The sequence below is a fragment of the Podarcis melisellensis genome (genome assembly GCF_964234715.1).
Source record: "Podarcis melisellensis genome assembly, chromosome: 13".
In the NCBI taxonomy this organism is placed as follows: Eukaryota; Metazoa; Chordata; class Lepidosauria; order Squamata; family Lacertidae; genus Podarcis; species Podarcis melisellensis.
The window spans coordinates 32058064-32074776 of NC_138545.1; the positions used below are offsets into that span (position 1 = coordinate 32058064).

Here is a 16713-nt window from a genome sequence, read left to right on the forward strand (position 1 = left end):
AGGGATGGGGAACTTCTCTCTGGTTCTTTCCACTTCCTCTGTGATCAACATCCAGTGACTGCATTCCAAGAGCATTTACTCATATGTTTTCTGGTGGAAAATTGCCAGGAGCAAATATTGGGGAAGCCCAAAATGAGGAACACAATGTGGGGAGCAGTAATAAAAGGGGGGGGAGGAGCAACTCTGACCAGTTGCAAAGTACATTTGCTATCTAAATCTCTAGTCAATAATCACAGAATTGTACAGCTGGAAGGAACCACAAGGGTCATCACCTAGTCCACCCAGCTGCAATGTAGGAATCTTTTGCCCAACGTGGGGCTTAAACACACAGCCTTGAGATTAAGAGTCTCATGCTCTACTGACTGAGCTATACCACAGGCCCAATATCAGTTTTTACTAAAGTTGCTAGTCATTTTTTCTAACCCTGGAACTATGTGTGATAGCAATTGCTCCAGTGGTGAGAGAAATGTAGTCTGCAAATGTTCAGAGGCACCTCCTCCTTTATCCCTCGCGTTCAGAACTGGAGCTCACGTCCTGCCCTCTCACATAAAAGGAGTCCGAGCTGCCCTTTCCACAGAGAGCTGAAGAACTCTGTGTCGTTCGAACGTCGGCACTTTCGGTTACACAGATCTGCCTACGGCTTGATGTCTAGGGGCGTGGCGTGGCTCCCGATTGGCTCATTAGAGGGACGCCCAGCAGCTGCTCGGCCGGCGATTGGCTAAAGCGCGCGGGAGAGGTCGGTTCTTTGGAACGTTGGCTCCGTTTTCGCTTCCCAGCGGGGGCCTTGCGATGGCGCTACCCCGGTTGTTGTTTCTTTGGGCGACGGTGGCGGCAGTTGCTGCTGCATCCCGGCCCCCGTGGGACTCGATTGCCCGTTTGCAGCCGGGGACAGACGATGCACGGCAGGCAGTGGCGGTGCGGGAGCTGCTGGAGCGGCTGCTGGGCCCGAGGGCTGCCTCCGCCTTCTCGGTGTCGGTCAACCGGTCTTTGGCCGGGCCCGGCGGGCTTGACACCTACCGGCTGAGCTCGAGGGCTCCGGGCGTTGTAAACGTAGCTGGATCCAGCGGCGTGGCCGCCGCCTCGGGAATCTACCAGTACCTAAAGGACTACTGCGGTTGCCATGTCTCCTGGTCTGGGAAGCAGCTCCGACTGCCGGATAGCCTGCCGCCGGTACCCACTGAGATCATCGTCACCAGCCCCAACAGGTGATTCGATGGCGAAGGAGGAGAGCAAAGGATTTTGTGTTCCCTCTTTGCACGTGGGAAGGTTTTTTTTTTAAAGGCTCTGAGCATGTCCAAAAAACAGAGCTCTGTTCCAATTAAATTTGCCTCTGGTCTTATTGGACTTGAAACTTTGAGCCTTTGAACAGCTTCAGGTAAAAATGAAATCCAACAGGTGCAGCTTTCCTTGATGCAGTGACCGGGAAAGATGTACTTGTTGAATTTCTGACTGTTAAGTAGCTGTTTAAGGCACAGAGTGTCTTGTCATCCACAACATGGCAATCCTAGTTCCAGCTTTGATTGAAATGAGGGAGGGGAAAGAAGTACCTCTGAGCATGCAGAGAGTGACTTCTACCTCCGCTTGTATATCTTTGCTACATAAATTTGTTGTTGTTGTTGTTTAGTCGTTTAGTCTTGTCCGACTCTTTGTGACCCCATGGACCAGAGCACGCCAGGCACTCCTGTCTTCCACTGCCTTCCGCAGTTTGGTCAAGCTCATGCTGGTAGCTTCGAGAACACTGTCCAACCATCTCGTCCTCTGTCGTCCCCTTCTCCTTGTGCCCTCCATCTTTCCCAACATCAGGGTCTTTTCCAGGGAGTCTTCTCTTCTCATGAGGTGGCCAAAGTATTGGAGCCTCAGCTTCAGGATCTGTCCTTCCAGTGAGCACTCAGGGCTGATTTCCTTAAAAATAGATAGGTTTGATCTTCTTGCAGCCCATGGGACTCTCAAGAGTTTCCTCCAGCACCATAATTCAAAAGCATCAATTCTTCGATGATCAGTCTTCTTTATGGTCCAGCTTTCACTTCCATACATCACTACTGGGAACACCATAGCTTTTACTTTACGGACCTTTGTTGGCAAGGTGGTGTCTCTACTTTTTAAGATGCTGTCTAGGTTTGACATTGTTTTTCAAGGTTTGCTTCACAGGGGCATTGGAGTTTCAGGTTCTGCTTTTTCAAACAAACTGCATGTGCTAGGGGGATTTTCTTTAAAGAAATAGAAATATGGCATAGCTGCCTTGTACTTCACCAGACCATTGGTCCTTCTAGCTCAGCATTGTCTACATAGATTGGCTGCAGCTTTCCAGGCTTTCAGATGAGACATTCCCAGGCCTACCTGGGGATGCAGAGAGGTTGGTACCTGGGAGCATTTGCATGCAAAGCAGAATGCTCTTCCAAGCTACCACTGAGCTGCAACTTCATTTTGTACACCTTGCCCCATCTGCGAAACCTTATTTTCAAGGCAGTGTTTACAGGTGGCAAATACTGCAACGTAGATATAAAATTGATCTGTTAGAAAACCTACATTTTTTTAAAGGGGGGAGGAACACACAGCCCTTTTTTATATTCCCAGCTGTTCCCATTATGAAAGAGAACCTTGCTTGCTACTTGCAGAAAATACTTGGGAGGTGCTGATTAAACATTTTAGAAAGAAAAGCATGTGGCCCACCTCTCCTTGGGGCCATACCCAGGCCGTGTGTGTTTGAATTGTTTTGCTCTGACATAACAAAGAAAAGAAGGAAAAGAAGTTCTTCCCCAGGAAAGTGCTCTCTTCCTTCTTATCCTAACTCAATTTTCATAATTTTCCTCCTTAGGCTCCATCCACAAAGGGGCAGGGGGGGCGGGGCAGGAAGAAATCCTAAATATGTGTACACAGTCGTTATGTTTGCTTGTTCTTCTTTGTTCTCTCATTTTCCTTCCTGTTTTGTCTTCCCATTGCATGCACTCGCCTAAATTTTAATACTACTTAGCAATTGCGGTATAAAGCACTACTGACAAAAGTGCTTCACAGACATGATCTTAGTAATTACGACAAACCAGTAAGGTAGGTCAGGATTAGCATCCCCTGAGAGCAGGTATGGACAGCTCTGGTCTCTCAAATGTCGTTGAACTATGACTCTCATTATCCTTTGGCCATGCTTGCTAAGGGCTGCTGTAGTTCATCTGGAGGGTCACACCTACCTTCTAGAAAAATGCTGGAGCTATGAAAGAGTGGCTTGACTAAGCTTCTTATTGGGTTTCTGGAGGAAGTGAGTTTTTTAATAAAAAAAACAACCTGATGACTTTCTGTTCACTTTTCTCAGCCACCACCCTACACTAGGTCTTGATAGAAGAGTTCACACGACACCCCTCATGTGTTGAAAGCACATGTCAGGGAGTCATAGCATGGTACCACCTGGTTCCGTCCGAGTGATGTACACACTGGGTTTGTGTGAAGGGGTTGTCGCCGGTGCATTTGTTGTGTTTGGGGGGTGGGTAGCCATCACAACGGCACGGACCCCTTGTGTGTCCTTTCAGTATCATGTCCTTAAAATCTGCAGTTCTCTGCGTGTTATTAGACTACAGATCCCATCATCCCTGACCAATGATCATGCTGGCTGAGGCTGTTGGGAGTTGGGTGTGCAACATCTGGTTTTATTAGGTTGTAAATTCACCGGGATATATCTCTCTCTCTCTCTCTCTCTCTCTCTCTCTCTCTCTCTCTCTCTCTCTCTCTCTCTCTCTCTCACTTAATGTTGCTGTCTCCAGTGCAATGCACACTGATGTCTCTAAACATTAGCGAGGAAAGAACAGTCATAAGTCACGCTCAAGCCACAAGTTTCCAAAGAGAAGATAACAATCATCTTTCTGGTTTCTAATGAAGTGGCTATTAAAACATAACTACAAGGAACATGGAAAACTGCCCTTTACTGAGTCAGACCATTGATCCATGTAGGTCAGTGTTGTTTGCCCTGGCTGGCAGAGTTTCAGACAAGGAACATTCTCAGCCCTCTCTGAAGATGCTGGGGATTGAGCCTGGGGACATTCTACATGCAGAGCAGCTGCAGCTCTTCTACATTCTCATAAACTGCTCAGAAATTTTTCAATGCCTTGACCAGGCATAAGCAAAGCTAACAGGACCATTGGTCAGGGATGATTGGAATTGTAATCTCAAAACATCTGGAGGGCTGACTTTGCCTATTTCTGGCCTTGATCATACTTAATACAGAGACAACCTTGGGGTACGTGCACCCTAAGTCTGGGACATGTTTTGTAAAGAAGGCACCAATATCAGTTCTGTTTGTAGCGTGTTAGCTTAGTCTTAGCTGTGGATGTTTCTAAATCACCAAATTTAAAATTAGAGAGGGGAGGACCCCACCCCCCATTTGTAGGGTATCCTGGTGTCCATTACCTCGCCTGCTTTGAATAGCAGTGGTAAGCAAATTCTGACGACCATTGAAGGAAAAAGTATTGAGTAGGCCACGGAGGGCTGCCAAGTGGATTTGGGGAGGGGGCTGCTTTTTGCCCTTCCCTTTCTACACCGCTCGACTGGGTCCAGCAGTTCCATCTGTGCAGTTGTGCTCCTTTGCGTGTTGGATGTCACGTCAGTCGGGGTCCGTCGGTCCTGCTCTTTTAAAGATCAGCTCAATTAATCTTGACACTCTTTTGTGGGCGGAAGGGGGAGGAATGACCCAGGGCCTCGTTAGAGGAACTGTCCCTTGGCTTGTAGGCGGACAAAGGTCCTGGCGAGGACAGAGAGAGGTTGGCAGGGTGAGGAGAGTCTTTGCGTGACTGGATTGTTTGTGCCGCTTGAAAAGGAAGAGCCCCACCCCCACCCCGGGCCCTAGGGAAACCCAATTGGTGGAGGGGAAGACGACTCTAGAATAGCTTCAACCTGGGGACTTGGCCCCTGAGCCAAGGCAGCTAATCTCAAGCACTTGGGGACCGATCACAGCTGCGTTGTTTACATAACACACACCACACTGTGGACTACAACTGCGTAGTTAGCATCGCTCTAGCACTCCTGCCACCCAGTTTCTCATCCCACGCCGGACGAAAGTAAATTCGGAACAGAGTCCTTATGCGGTGGTACCTTTGTGTGTTGCAGCAGTGGTGTGCTTGCAAGTGCAACTGACCTGTGCAAGGCCTTGGGCCACTAAGGGTAGACAAATGTGTCCATTTCAGCTTGCTTACTTTTTCTTTTTTTCCCCAAACTTGAGCCCAGGCAGCTCACCCCCATTTCTGGATCAGTGTGGAATTTCCCCCCTGTTAAATCTCTGCCTGGAAATTCCTTACACATTTCTGAGGTACCGTATTTTTCGCTGTGTAAGATGCACCAGACCACAAGACGCACCTAGTTTTTGGAGGAGGAAAGCAAAACAAAAAAAAAATTCTGAATCTCAGAAGCCAGAACAGCAAGAGGGATCACTGTGCAGTGAAAGCAGCAATCCCTCTTGCTGTTCTGGCTTCTGGGATAGCTGCGCAGCCTGCATTCGCTCCATAAGACACAGACACATTTCCCCTTACTTTTTAGGAGGGAAAAAGTGAGTCTTATAGAGCAAAAAATACGATGCCTGTCTCCTAACATGTTTGCATATTTGTGTGCGATGTGCACATTTTTGCAAGCACTTTCCCCTCATGTAATGTAGTTCTATATGCAATTTTCACTAATACATTACTTTTTTTTATTTTGCACACTCTTTTCGGATGGAAAACACAAAATGTGGCGAAGTGCAGGTTTCAAAGGATTGCTGGCTCTCCGGAAGTGATAATTAGGAACGTCAGCATTAAAATGTAAACTGAGCAAATTTATTTCCCTCCCCTGTCAGATGTGGGTAAAAGAGTGAGTACCATAACACTAAGCGCAACCTTATATACAGCTCCTCCTCACTGGCCTTGTACTATTGCAATTGCCAACCATGGCTATTTGGGAGACAACACTACAACATCGTCTATAGAATAACCAAAGTACAAACAAAAGCTGCTAAAAGGTGGGGGTATAAAAAAGCATTCTGCAACCTGTATAAATTATGCAACTTTGCTGTTTGTTTGTTTGCTTGCTTGCTTGCTTGTTTTCCTAGATTTTTAAAAATAATATTTATTAGTAGCACTATTCAGCTTCTGCCAATTTACTTTCTCTGACTACTGATAATCTGCCTTAAGATATTCCTCCCAGTTTCTGATATTTTATTTTAGCAAGTGCTGCCCAGTGAGACTTGCCTTGACTTTGAGTCCATTGTATCGCTTCCTTTCTTGATCCCTCCTTTGTGGACCTACTTGTGCGCATCTTGTTATTCTCCTGCCTTCTCCCTCACTCCAGAACAGGATTTTCTGGCCCCAGTACATTATATGGCCCTCTGACTCATAAAAGAGGACACAGGTTTATACTGTATCTGTGTTGTATTATATGCAAATATGTGTCATTGTTTGAAGGCAGGGTGGACGGCCCAAAAAGTAAATTGGTGGCCACATGTGTAATAAAATGTTTGACAGAATGCAAAGTGGCAATGCTCTCCCCATAATTGTAGTTCCATACTAGAAAATACTGAACCTATTAAATTCTGCCTGCTGCACAGCTGTTAAAGGCAAAATAACTGTGCTTTCCCCCAGTGCAGGTCGTAAACCAGAGCCTGGGACACATTGCTGCACCTACTTACCTGGGGGTAAGCCCCATTAAACATAAAGAGACTTACTTGTAGAAAAATGACTTCTAAGGAGTCCCTGATCTCAGACAAGCCCAAGACAAGAAAGACGAACAAATGGATAGATAATAAAAAGCTTGCAGGTGCTTAAGAGTTCCGTTGTTCTTTCTTCCCAGATTCCGCTTCTACCAAAATGTCTGCACCCAGAGCTACTCCTACGTGTGGTGGAACTGGGACCGCTGGGAACAGGAGATCGACTGGATGGCGCTCCACGGCATCAACATGGCGCTGGCATTCACCGGGCAGGAAGCCGTCTGGCAGCGGGTGGAGTATCTCGTTTAAACAGAAAAACGATTGAACCATGATAATATTTTAGAAGCACTTTTCAGACCGGAAGAATGCCTGCCAAAGCAGCTGATGGCAACTGAAGTTCAACATGCCCCTTCTCTTGTTTCCAGGTATATTTGTCCCTGGGCCTGAACCAGTCAGAAATTGATGAGTATTTCACTGGACCAGCATTTCTGGCTTGGAACCGGATGGGGAACTTGCACACCTGGGCGGGGCCACTGCCCCTCTCGTGGCAACTGAAGCAGCTCTACTTGCAGGTACCTGGGCCTGATTGCTGTGGTGGTGGCGGCACTAGGTTTATGCTTACTGTGAAGGGTAAGGCTACTAGCCATGGTGGGCTGAGTGCTACCTCCACCATTTGTGGGAATCTCAGGTGGGGAGAGTACTGTGGCACACAGCTCCTGCTCTATCAGGCTTCCTGTAGGCATCTGGTTGGCCACTGTGAAAACAGGTTGCTGGACTACCAGGGAGTTGGACTAAATCCGGGGTAGGCAACCTAAGGCCCGTGGCCCGGATGCAGCCCAATCGCCTTCTCAATCCGGCCTATGGACGGTCCGGGAATCAGCGTGTTTTTACATGAGGAGAATGTGTCCCTTTAATAATAACAATAATTTATTATTTATACCCTGCCCATCTGGCTGAGTTTCCCCAGCCACTCTGGGCGGCTCCCAATCGAGTGTTAAAAACAATACAGCATTAAATATTAAAAACTTCCCTCAACAGGGCTGCCTTCAGGTGTCTTTTAAAGATAAGATAGCTGCTTATTTCCTTCACATCTGAAGGGAGGGCGTTCCACAGGGTGGGCGCCACTACCGAGAAGGCCCTTTGTCTGATTCCCTGTAATCTCACTTCTTGCAATGAGAGAACCGCCAGAAGACCCTCAGCGCTGGATCTCAGTGTCCAGGCTGAACGATAGGGGTGTAGACACTCCTTCAGGTACACAGGCCCGAGGCCGTTTAGGGCTTTAAAGATGAGCACCAACACTTTGAATTGTACTTGGAAACGTACTGGGAGCCAATGAAGATCTCTCAGGTCTTTTATTTAAAATGCATCTCTGGGGTATTTGCGGGGCCTGCCTGGTGTTTTTACAGGAGTAGAATGTGTCCTTTAATTTAAAATGCATCTCTGGGTTATTGTGGGGCATAGGAATTTGTTCATTTCCCCCCCAAAAATATAGTCCGGCCCCCCACAAGGTCTGAGGGACAGTGGACCGGCCCACGGCTGAAAAAGGTTGCTGACCCCTGGTCCACATGATCCTCAGGGTCCCTTCCAGCTTTATGATTCTGTTATAAGGGGGAAAAAACTGCTCCTTTTCCCTTATGGGGTATTTCAGAGCCACTATAGCAGGCTTCCTCAAACTCAGTCCTCCAGATGTTTTGAGACTACAATTCCCATCATCCCTGACCACTAGTCCTGCTAGCTAGGGATCATGGGAGTTGTAGGCCAGAAACATCTGGAGAGCCGTGTTTGAGTAAGCCTGCTGTATAGAGTCCTTAAGTGGATTCCCTATTGGTAGGAGAAAATAACAGAGGCCAACCAGAATATTGAGAAGCAAAGCGGCTAGTAAGCCGGATCTTTATTAAAGGAACTGTTGCAACAGGGTCCCCACCCACCACATGCAGGAGGGAAGAGAACCCTGGACAACGGTGTGCAAGCCCTTATATAGACTTTTGAAATTGCCCATCCTGTAGCCTAAGACCACCCCCCCAAAAAAAAAATCATACATACATCGCAGAAGGATATCTGATAACGGTCACTGATTGCATTACCTGGGCTGTCTGGCCATTCTTTTGTGATGATAATACTTTAGTTTCTGAATCCAGGTCACAGGCTTACCCTATCCATATACAAATACGCCCTTAAGACAGGATTTGCAAGCAAAAAGACAATGGGAAGGCTTTCCCCATTTTCTCCCTTACTGCAGAGGAATATTTGAGGTCAATGGGAGAGTCAAAATGGCTTCAGGATTGCTCTCCCGTACTATTTCAGACACATGGTTCATATATTTAGATATGTATGCATTTATGAATATTCTATATTTTAGACCTTAAAATTATTATAACAGTTCTATGATTTTATGACTCCATGGACCTTTTCTTATTTTCCAGTAGGGTTTTTCTTATATTCTTACGTTCAGTTTCCTTTTCTAGTTCTTACTTTTGGAGCTTCTTTTTCCCCCTCTTCAGTGTTTTTCCATTAGTATTTGTAGAAAGATCCACTGCTGTCTCAGTCCAAGGTGGCAGAAGTATGATGGAATGTGCTAATAAAGAGCCAAACTTGACCCAAGGGCAGCCATATTTGTTTAATCAACTATCTGCCCCATTCACTTATAAAACAGGGTATATGGGGTCTAAAATCTATATATTATTTTGCCTGTGGGGCTATCAACCATTTCAGAAGAGGAATTAGGATAGGAATGGTGGTCAAGTCTGAGTTTCAGAAAACTACAAGGGGAAACGTTTAAACCAGGAATGAGGGACGATGGCCCTCTAGATGTTGTTGGACTGTAATTCCCATCAGTCCCAGTTAACATGGCAGTTGGTCAAAGATGATGGGAATTGTAGTCCAATAACATTTGGAGGGCCACAGGTACCCAGTTCCTGGTTTAAACACACACACACACATATATACACACACACACCCTTCTCTAGTGCCCGAGCTAATTTGTGGCACCCATAGCTTCACTTGGGTAAAAAGAAAACTCAGGTAACCAAATCATAAATCTTATTTTATAAAGCCGCCGTCATTATTGTATATTTGTATAACACTTTTTAGCCCAAAGGCCAGTTGCCTTTTCATTAAATCAATTCCAACATTTTTGAATTTTGAAACACCTGATAATTTTGTTTAAAAACCCTTATTTGTTGATATTTGTTCATAGATATACAAAATTCATACCCATTGCAAAGTAACTTTTTATAATATACTAAGATGAAACAGCTACCTAGAAAAAACCAAAGTCCGAAAGAAGATAAGACGAGAAAAGGAGAGACCTAAAGAAAGAGAAAGCGAGAGAGAAGGGAAAGAAATGAAAAAAACCAGCAAATATTCAATCTTTGGCACCACTTGTAGCTGAGCCAACAGAATCGCCAGAGACCTACCTAAAATGTGGGCATTCTTCTGGGGCTAGTGGGTGGGAATATCAGGTCACAGTATGGATCCTTCCCCAGGCCTTGTTACACTGCTCCATCCTGCCCTCTTTGCCTTCCCAGTACAGGATCCTGGAGAGAATCCGGAGCCTGGGGATGTTGACAGTGCTGCCTGCCTTCTCAGGATACGTTCCTCGCGGCATCTTAAGGTAAAGGTCGTCGGTCATGCTTCACAAGCAGGAATGGAATGCAGGTGGCAAAGGGACCTAGGAAACCACATCATACCAAATCAAATCATCATCTAGCTGCAGCCACATGAGGCCCTCCAGCCCTCCTAGTTTGACCCACCAGGATGTTTATCCTGGGCCTTGCCCATCTGACACTCAGAATCCAAAGCGTGGTCTCTCTCCAGTGGTGGGGGAAGGGGGGTGCAGTGGGGCCTGTCGCCCGGGGTGTCAAAACTGAGGGGGGTGACAAAATGCCAGGCGGCACTCACCGCGGGGCCTGCAGCGCGCCTGAGCCACACATCTCTCCTGGGAGTGACGCGGTGACTTGGGTGCCCGCAGGCTCCATGCTGCCCCAAACGGTCCACCCGCTGCCTCCCCCCCCCAGCTGTAGGGCGGCTGAGTGGGTGGAGGCAGGCAGACTCCTCGGAGGCCCCGCGGAGTGTCCTGCCCCAGCTTGCCCCGCCCCACGGGTGGCTAGCCACGCCCCTGAGCACAGGGCACGCGCGCTGCCTCAGGCGCCCAATCGGCTTGCACCGCCACTGCCTCTCTCCATGGGAAGTGGAAGAGGCTGTGGCCCAGAGACATTTCAGAGGCCTCTGAGCCTGTGCAGGTGTGTATTGCTCCTTGCTTCTGCAGCCAGTTCTCTCACATCCGTGATCAGAACGCATGGAGGGTACGGCTGATTGCAAAATCATTACGAAAGAGATGAAGGAGGGTTTGCAGTTGGGGGGGGTGGGGGGCAGAAGGTTGGGACACAGGAAGCCTTTTTACACAGATTCAGGCCATTGATCCACTGAGCTCAGCATTTCCTACGCTGATTGGCCCCAACTCTCCACAATTTCAGACATGAAACATTCCCAGCATTGCAGCGGAACCTCAGTTTTCGAACTTAATCCGTTCCGGAAGACTGGTTTGGCTTCCGAAAAGTTCGAAAACATAGGATCGATGGGCTAGTGGCAAAGTCAATGGGAAAAAATGAAAAATGCGGCTCGGAAGCTGTTTGAAAACTGTTCGAAAATGGAAGCATTCACTTCTGGGTTATCAGCGTTTGGGTTCTGAATCATTTGGCTTCCAAAGCGTTTCGCAACCAAGGTTCCACTGTATTGGGAGATGCTGGGAACTTCTGCATGCAAAGCATAGGCTCTGCCATTCAGCTACACCCCTTCCCAAATACAGCAGTGATTTAGGCACAGCCCTGAAGGATGGGGGGTGTTTCCTCCCTTCCCTTCCCATCTTTTTTAATGTGTGATGCTTTACTGTGTTTGATGTTTTAATTTGCTGGAAGCCGCCCAGGGGGCTGGGCAACCCTGGCAGATGGGCGGCATATAATTTTGTTATCATTATCATCATCATCACTGTTTATTTCCCTTTCAAAGCAAAGAGAGCTATTGCGTTCCCCTTTGGATGTCAGTGGACTCCAACTCCCAGCAAGTTCACTGATCAGGGATGATGGGAATTATAGTCCATCCGTGTCGGAAAGGCACCCCGTGTCGAAAAGGCACACCAATGTTGACTACCCCTGCTTTAGAGTTTCTTCTTTTAGTCTTGCCTCTGAGCTCTCTGGCGGAAACGGTTTAGCTGTACAGCGTTTAGCGCACAATCAAATGTGAAACAGCGGTTGGTGCCACAATTCCTTCTTTCCCGTGCTTTCAGGGTTTTCCCCCGGGCCAACGCCACACGAATGGGGAGCTGGAGTCACTTTGACTGCACCTACTCCTGCTCCTACCTCCTGTCGCCCGAAGACCCCATGTTCCAGGTCATCGGGACCCTCTTCCTGAAAGAACTGACCAGGCAGTTTGGTACGGATCACTTGTACAGCGCCGACACCTTCAACGAGATGCGCCCGCTCTCATCGGATCCCGCCTACCTGTCCCAGGTCAGCGCAGCTGTCTTCCGCTCCATGACGGGAGGTAGGATGTGACGGGTTCTCTTGGTTCCCCTCCATACATGCAGTCGCCTCGTCATTTATGACATTTATATACTATGCTTATCCTTCACGGAACTCAGGGTGGGTGGTGTATGGGGTTCTCCTCCTCCCCTTTTCATCCTCACGCCAACCCTGTGAGGTAGGTCAGGCTAAAGGTGACTTGCCTAAAGTTACCCAGAGAGCTTCATGGCTGAGTGGAGATTTCAACCCTGGTCTCCCATGTCCAACGCTCTAACTGTGACTCACTTTAGCCCACATCTGGGTAGCTGCATTACTCGGAGGGGGCATCGTAGGTTGAAGGAGCCCTTCTCTCTTGCATAGAATTTCACATTATGGCTAAGCCTCCCCCTCCCCCCCCTGATTTTGAGACTTTGCTATGCACTTGCTACACATTTTCTAAGCCTCAAGTCTATGGCTGCAAATTCAAAAATCTGTTATTATTTTTAAAAACTTGGGAACTGTATTGTTCCAAACTCCACATTTCTTCCATCCACTGTTGATACCATCCTGATCATACCATGGCTAGCTTATCTCCCATTTTTTTATGCTTAGGAACAAGATGTTGGCTGAATTTATTTGTTTTCTTTATACCCACATTCGTATATCATCCTTCTTTCAAGTTGCTCAGAACAGCATGCCTAGCATTTTCCTGTTACTGTGCTGTATATCCTTCTAACAACCCTCCGAGGTAGACTAGGCTGAAAGAAGGTGACTTACCATTGGCCACCAAATTTCATGGCTTGAGCCCTGGTCTTCTCAGTCAAGCCCTTCTATGGCAGCATTGTAGCCTCCCAGATTATGTTTATGGGATGTGTTAGATAAGGCATAGCTTTCCACTGCAGGATTACTGTCTCCTAGACAGTATTTCTGAGAGTATTTGATCTCTGAGAGTATTTGATCTCCTGCAGAGAATTTGGCACCAAAGAGCTAGCCATATTTTGCAGGCATTTTGCAGCAGGAAGCCAGGATGGTGACCTATATAATTTTAATTGAAGTCGATGTCCTCAATGAATGAATGAAAGGAGTCCAGGGTGGAAGTACAGTGGTACCTCGGGTTAAGTACTTAATTCGTTCCAGAGGTCCGTACTTAACCTGAAACTGTTCTTAACCTGAAGCACCACTTTAGCCAACGGGGCCTCCCGCTTCTGCTGCGGCGCAATTTCTGTTCTCATCCTGAAGCAAAGTTCTTAACCTGAAGCACTATTTCTGGGTTAGCGGAGTCTGTAACCTGAAGTGTATGTAACCTGAAGCGTATGTAACCCGAGGTACCACTGTATATTAGAGGTTCCACAAGCAGAAGCAACATTCAGCACCTCTGTTGTGCGCTAATTGGCAATGTCTTTCTCCACAGCTGACCCCCGTGCCATATGGCTGATGCAAGGCTGGCTTTTCCAACACCAGCCCGACTTCTGGCAGCCGGCCCAAGTCCGTGCCCTCCTCCAGGGCGTGCCCCTTGGCAGGATGGTGGTGCTGGACCTCTTTGCCGAATCCAAGCCCGTCTACCCCTGGACTGAGTCCTTCTACGGGCAGCCATTTATCTGGTGCATGCTGCACAATTTCGGCGGCAACCATGGCCTTTTTGGCACGGCGGAGAGCATCAACCAGGGCCCCTTTGCCGCCCGGGGCTTCCCCAACTCCACCATGGTGGGCATCGGCCTGACCCCCGAAGGCATCGAGCAGAACGACGTGATGTACGAGCTCATGACCGACCTGGGCTGGCGCAAGGAGCCCCTGGACCTCCGGCGGTGGGTGTCCGATTACGCCACGCAGCGCTACGGGGCCAGCAACGCCCAGGCGGCTGCGGCCTGGCAGCTGCTTCTCCAGAGCGCCTACAATTGCTCTGGGCCGTACACAAACCACAACCGCAGCCCGCTGGTGCACCGCCCTTCCTTCCGGATGACCACGGAGCTCTGGTACAACGAGAGCGACGTCTACGAGGCCTGGCGGCTACTGCAAAGCTCTGTCGACGTGCTCGGTGCCAGCAGCACCTTCTGCTACGACCTGGTTGACGTGACGCGCCAGGCCATGCAGCAGCTGGTGAGCCGGTATTACTTGGAAATCAAGCAGGCTTTCCAGAGCCGAATGCTCTCCCGCCTGCTGACAGCGGGCGGCATTCTGGTCTACGACCTCCTCCCGGAGCTAGACAGCCTCCTGTCGAGCGACAGGCGGTTTCTGCTCGGGCGGTGGCTGGAAGCCGCCCGCTTGTCAGCCACCAGCGACCAGGAAGCGGTCCTCTACGACCTGAACGCACGCAACCAGCTGACGCTCTGGGGGCCCAACGGCAACATCTTGGACTACGCCAACAAGCAGTTAGGCGGGCTGGTGCTGGACTATTACGGGGTGCGCTGGAGCCTGTTTGTGTCCACCCTGGTAGAGTGCCTCAACACCGGGACCCCTTTCCACCAGAGCCACTTCAACCAAGCCGTCTTCCAAGTGGAGAGGGGCTTTATCTACAACGGGAAGCGGTACCCGGCCAAGGCCATGGGCAACACGCTGGACATAGCCAGGAAGATATTTCTCAAGTATTACCCTTCCGCAGTGCAGCACAACTGCTCGAGGGCTGCGTGAGAAGAGACTCACTATTGGCAGGCCCCCGTCTCTGCTTGCCGTCAGTCCCAACCACTGCACTCGTCCCGTGTTGGGTGTTCTGAGCCAGATCTGACTACTGAACAGCTTCTTCTTAAATGCACATTTTCCCAGTGTTCGAGTGGCACAGGAGCTGGTGGTGGTGGGAATGGGAATGACGTCTGGTCAGAAAGAGAGGTGACAGAGTTTATAAAGCCTGTCTGGAAGCCTGTAACCCTGTCTCCAGATGGGTGCAGAGGCTAGTTGTGGTTGAGGGATCATTGTCAGGGACTCAGCACATGGTTCTTGGGGGGACTTCTCCTTGTTTTTCACGTGTTCCAGAGCTGGCTCAAATTGAGCTCTAAAAAGGTTAGCGGTGTGGTGGAGATGGACTCTGCTGCCTTAATTTGGAGACGGAAGCGCGCAGTCACGAGGCTTTGCAACGCAGCTCCCTGCCAAAAGACTACCTGCATCGCAGCCCTCTTCCCTCCACACAGGCAAGGGGTGGCTAACCTGTGGCTTGTAGGCCCCTCAGGGTTTTTTTGTGTAGCCTCTGCAACTCCAACATTTATCATTTTAAAAATAATAATTTCATTTAAAAATCTGAGATTCCATAAGATTGGGGGGTGGGGGCTTTCCAAGGCTCCCCATTGTAAAAACAACAACAACAAGAAACCTTTAAAATAATTATTATATTCTTTTTTACTAACTGCTCTCATAGGTATTCCAAAGTGATAGTCTGATGACAAAATGTTTTAAGGCCCCTCCGAGGTCCCCTGCCCCAATTTTTCTTATTATTCCCCCCCAAAAAATAATAATAATTAAGTACTCTATTTTAATATATATACTGATCACTCATATGGGTCCCCTGCTGCTGTGACTCTGTGGTGCCAAAAAGGGCTTTGTGGCCCCATTAAGACTTCCCAATGGGTCCATTAAAAATAATAATCAAATATAAAAAACTGGTCGCACCCACCTTGACACGAGGCCCCTGAAGTGGTTAGCCACCCCTGCTGGATTGTATTCAGCTGTGGTCCATGTTTTCTCCTGCTCACCCCCAAGCAGAAGTGCTAGAAGAGGAGTTTGGATTTGATATCCCGCTTTAACACTACCCTAAGGAGTCTCAAAGCAGCTAACAATCTCCTTTCCCTTCCTCCCCTACAACAAACACTCTGTGAGGTGACTGAGGCTGAGAGACTTCAGGGAAGTATGACTGGCCCAAGGTCACCCAGCAGCTGCATGTGGAGGAGCGGGTAATCGAACCCAGTTCACCAGATTACGAGTCCACTGTTCTTAACCACTACACCACCTACAGAAGAGATTGCTCCAGCTGCCTTCCGCAAGCAAGCATTTGAAGCATTGAAGAGACCAGATGAAGTGACAGGGAACCTGGTAGCCCTCCAGACATTCTTGGGACATCCAACTCCCAGCACCTCTGACTATTCCTGAAGAGCCACAGGTTCCCTGCAATTGGGCTAGAGGATCATTAGGGATCTTCCCACCAAAAAAGCTAGGCTTTGGCTGCATTCAGGCAGCACCTTTAGTCCATTTTCCTGTTTACCGGCTAATTTCCACATTTCCAAGGGATAATCTCCTAAGAGGCAAAAGACACTTGTGGAAATACGTTGTGGCCTAGTGGCAATTTACTGCTCATTTCCATGTTAATTGTTTCCAGGAAAATTCTGGCTTGCAGCCCCATTAACCAGGAGACTTGTGGGAGTGTGTTGTGTTGCAATTTCAGGTGAAGGAATTTGGGGCGGCATCCTTTGCACACAACAGGTCTTTCCTGTTGTTTGAAATTTAGGTTGGCATGGCAGCATTATCTATCGATCAAAGAGCCGCAGCAGCTGGTATTGGTGTATAAAAGGAACATTAGAAATCCCTAGTAAACAGAAGCCCTAGTAAAATCAATAAAGCCCACCTCAAAATCAATAA

General features: G+C 48.3%; 1 protein-coding gene across 1 annotated transcript; it reads left to right on the plus strand.

Annotated features, from left to right (window-relative positions):
• The first annotated feature begins 87 nt into the window (after positions 1-87).
• On the plus strand, positions 88-16687 carry NAGLU (N-acetyl-alpha-glucosaminidase). The gene is made up of 6 exons (XM_081885608.1): positions 88-1205; positions 6799-6946; positions 7081-7227; positions 10183-10268; positions 11940-12196; positions 13565-16687. Exons 1-6 carry the CDS (start codon positions 790-792, stop codon positions 14779-14781), a joined length of 2271 nt encoding a protein of 756 aa, XP_081741734.1. The 5' UTR covers positions 88-789; the 3' UTR covers positions 14782-16687.
• Positions 16688-16713: the final 26 nt, after the last annotated feature.

Excerpts from the sequence above, each read along its gene's own strand:
- NAGLU (XM_081885608.1), top strand. The coding sequence starts at position 790 with ATGGCGCTACCCCGGTTGTTGTTTCTTTGGGCGACGGTGGCGGCAGTT. Across the intron at positions 1,206-6,798 it reads ATCGTCACCAGCCCCAACAG|ATTCCGCTTCTACCAAAATG; the intron begins GTGATTCGATGG and ends CTTTCTTCCCAG. Across the intron at positions 6,947-7,080 it reads AGGAAGCCGTCTGGCAGCGG|GTATATTTGTCCCTGGGCCT; the intron begins GTGGAGTATCTC and ends TCTTGTTTCCAG.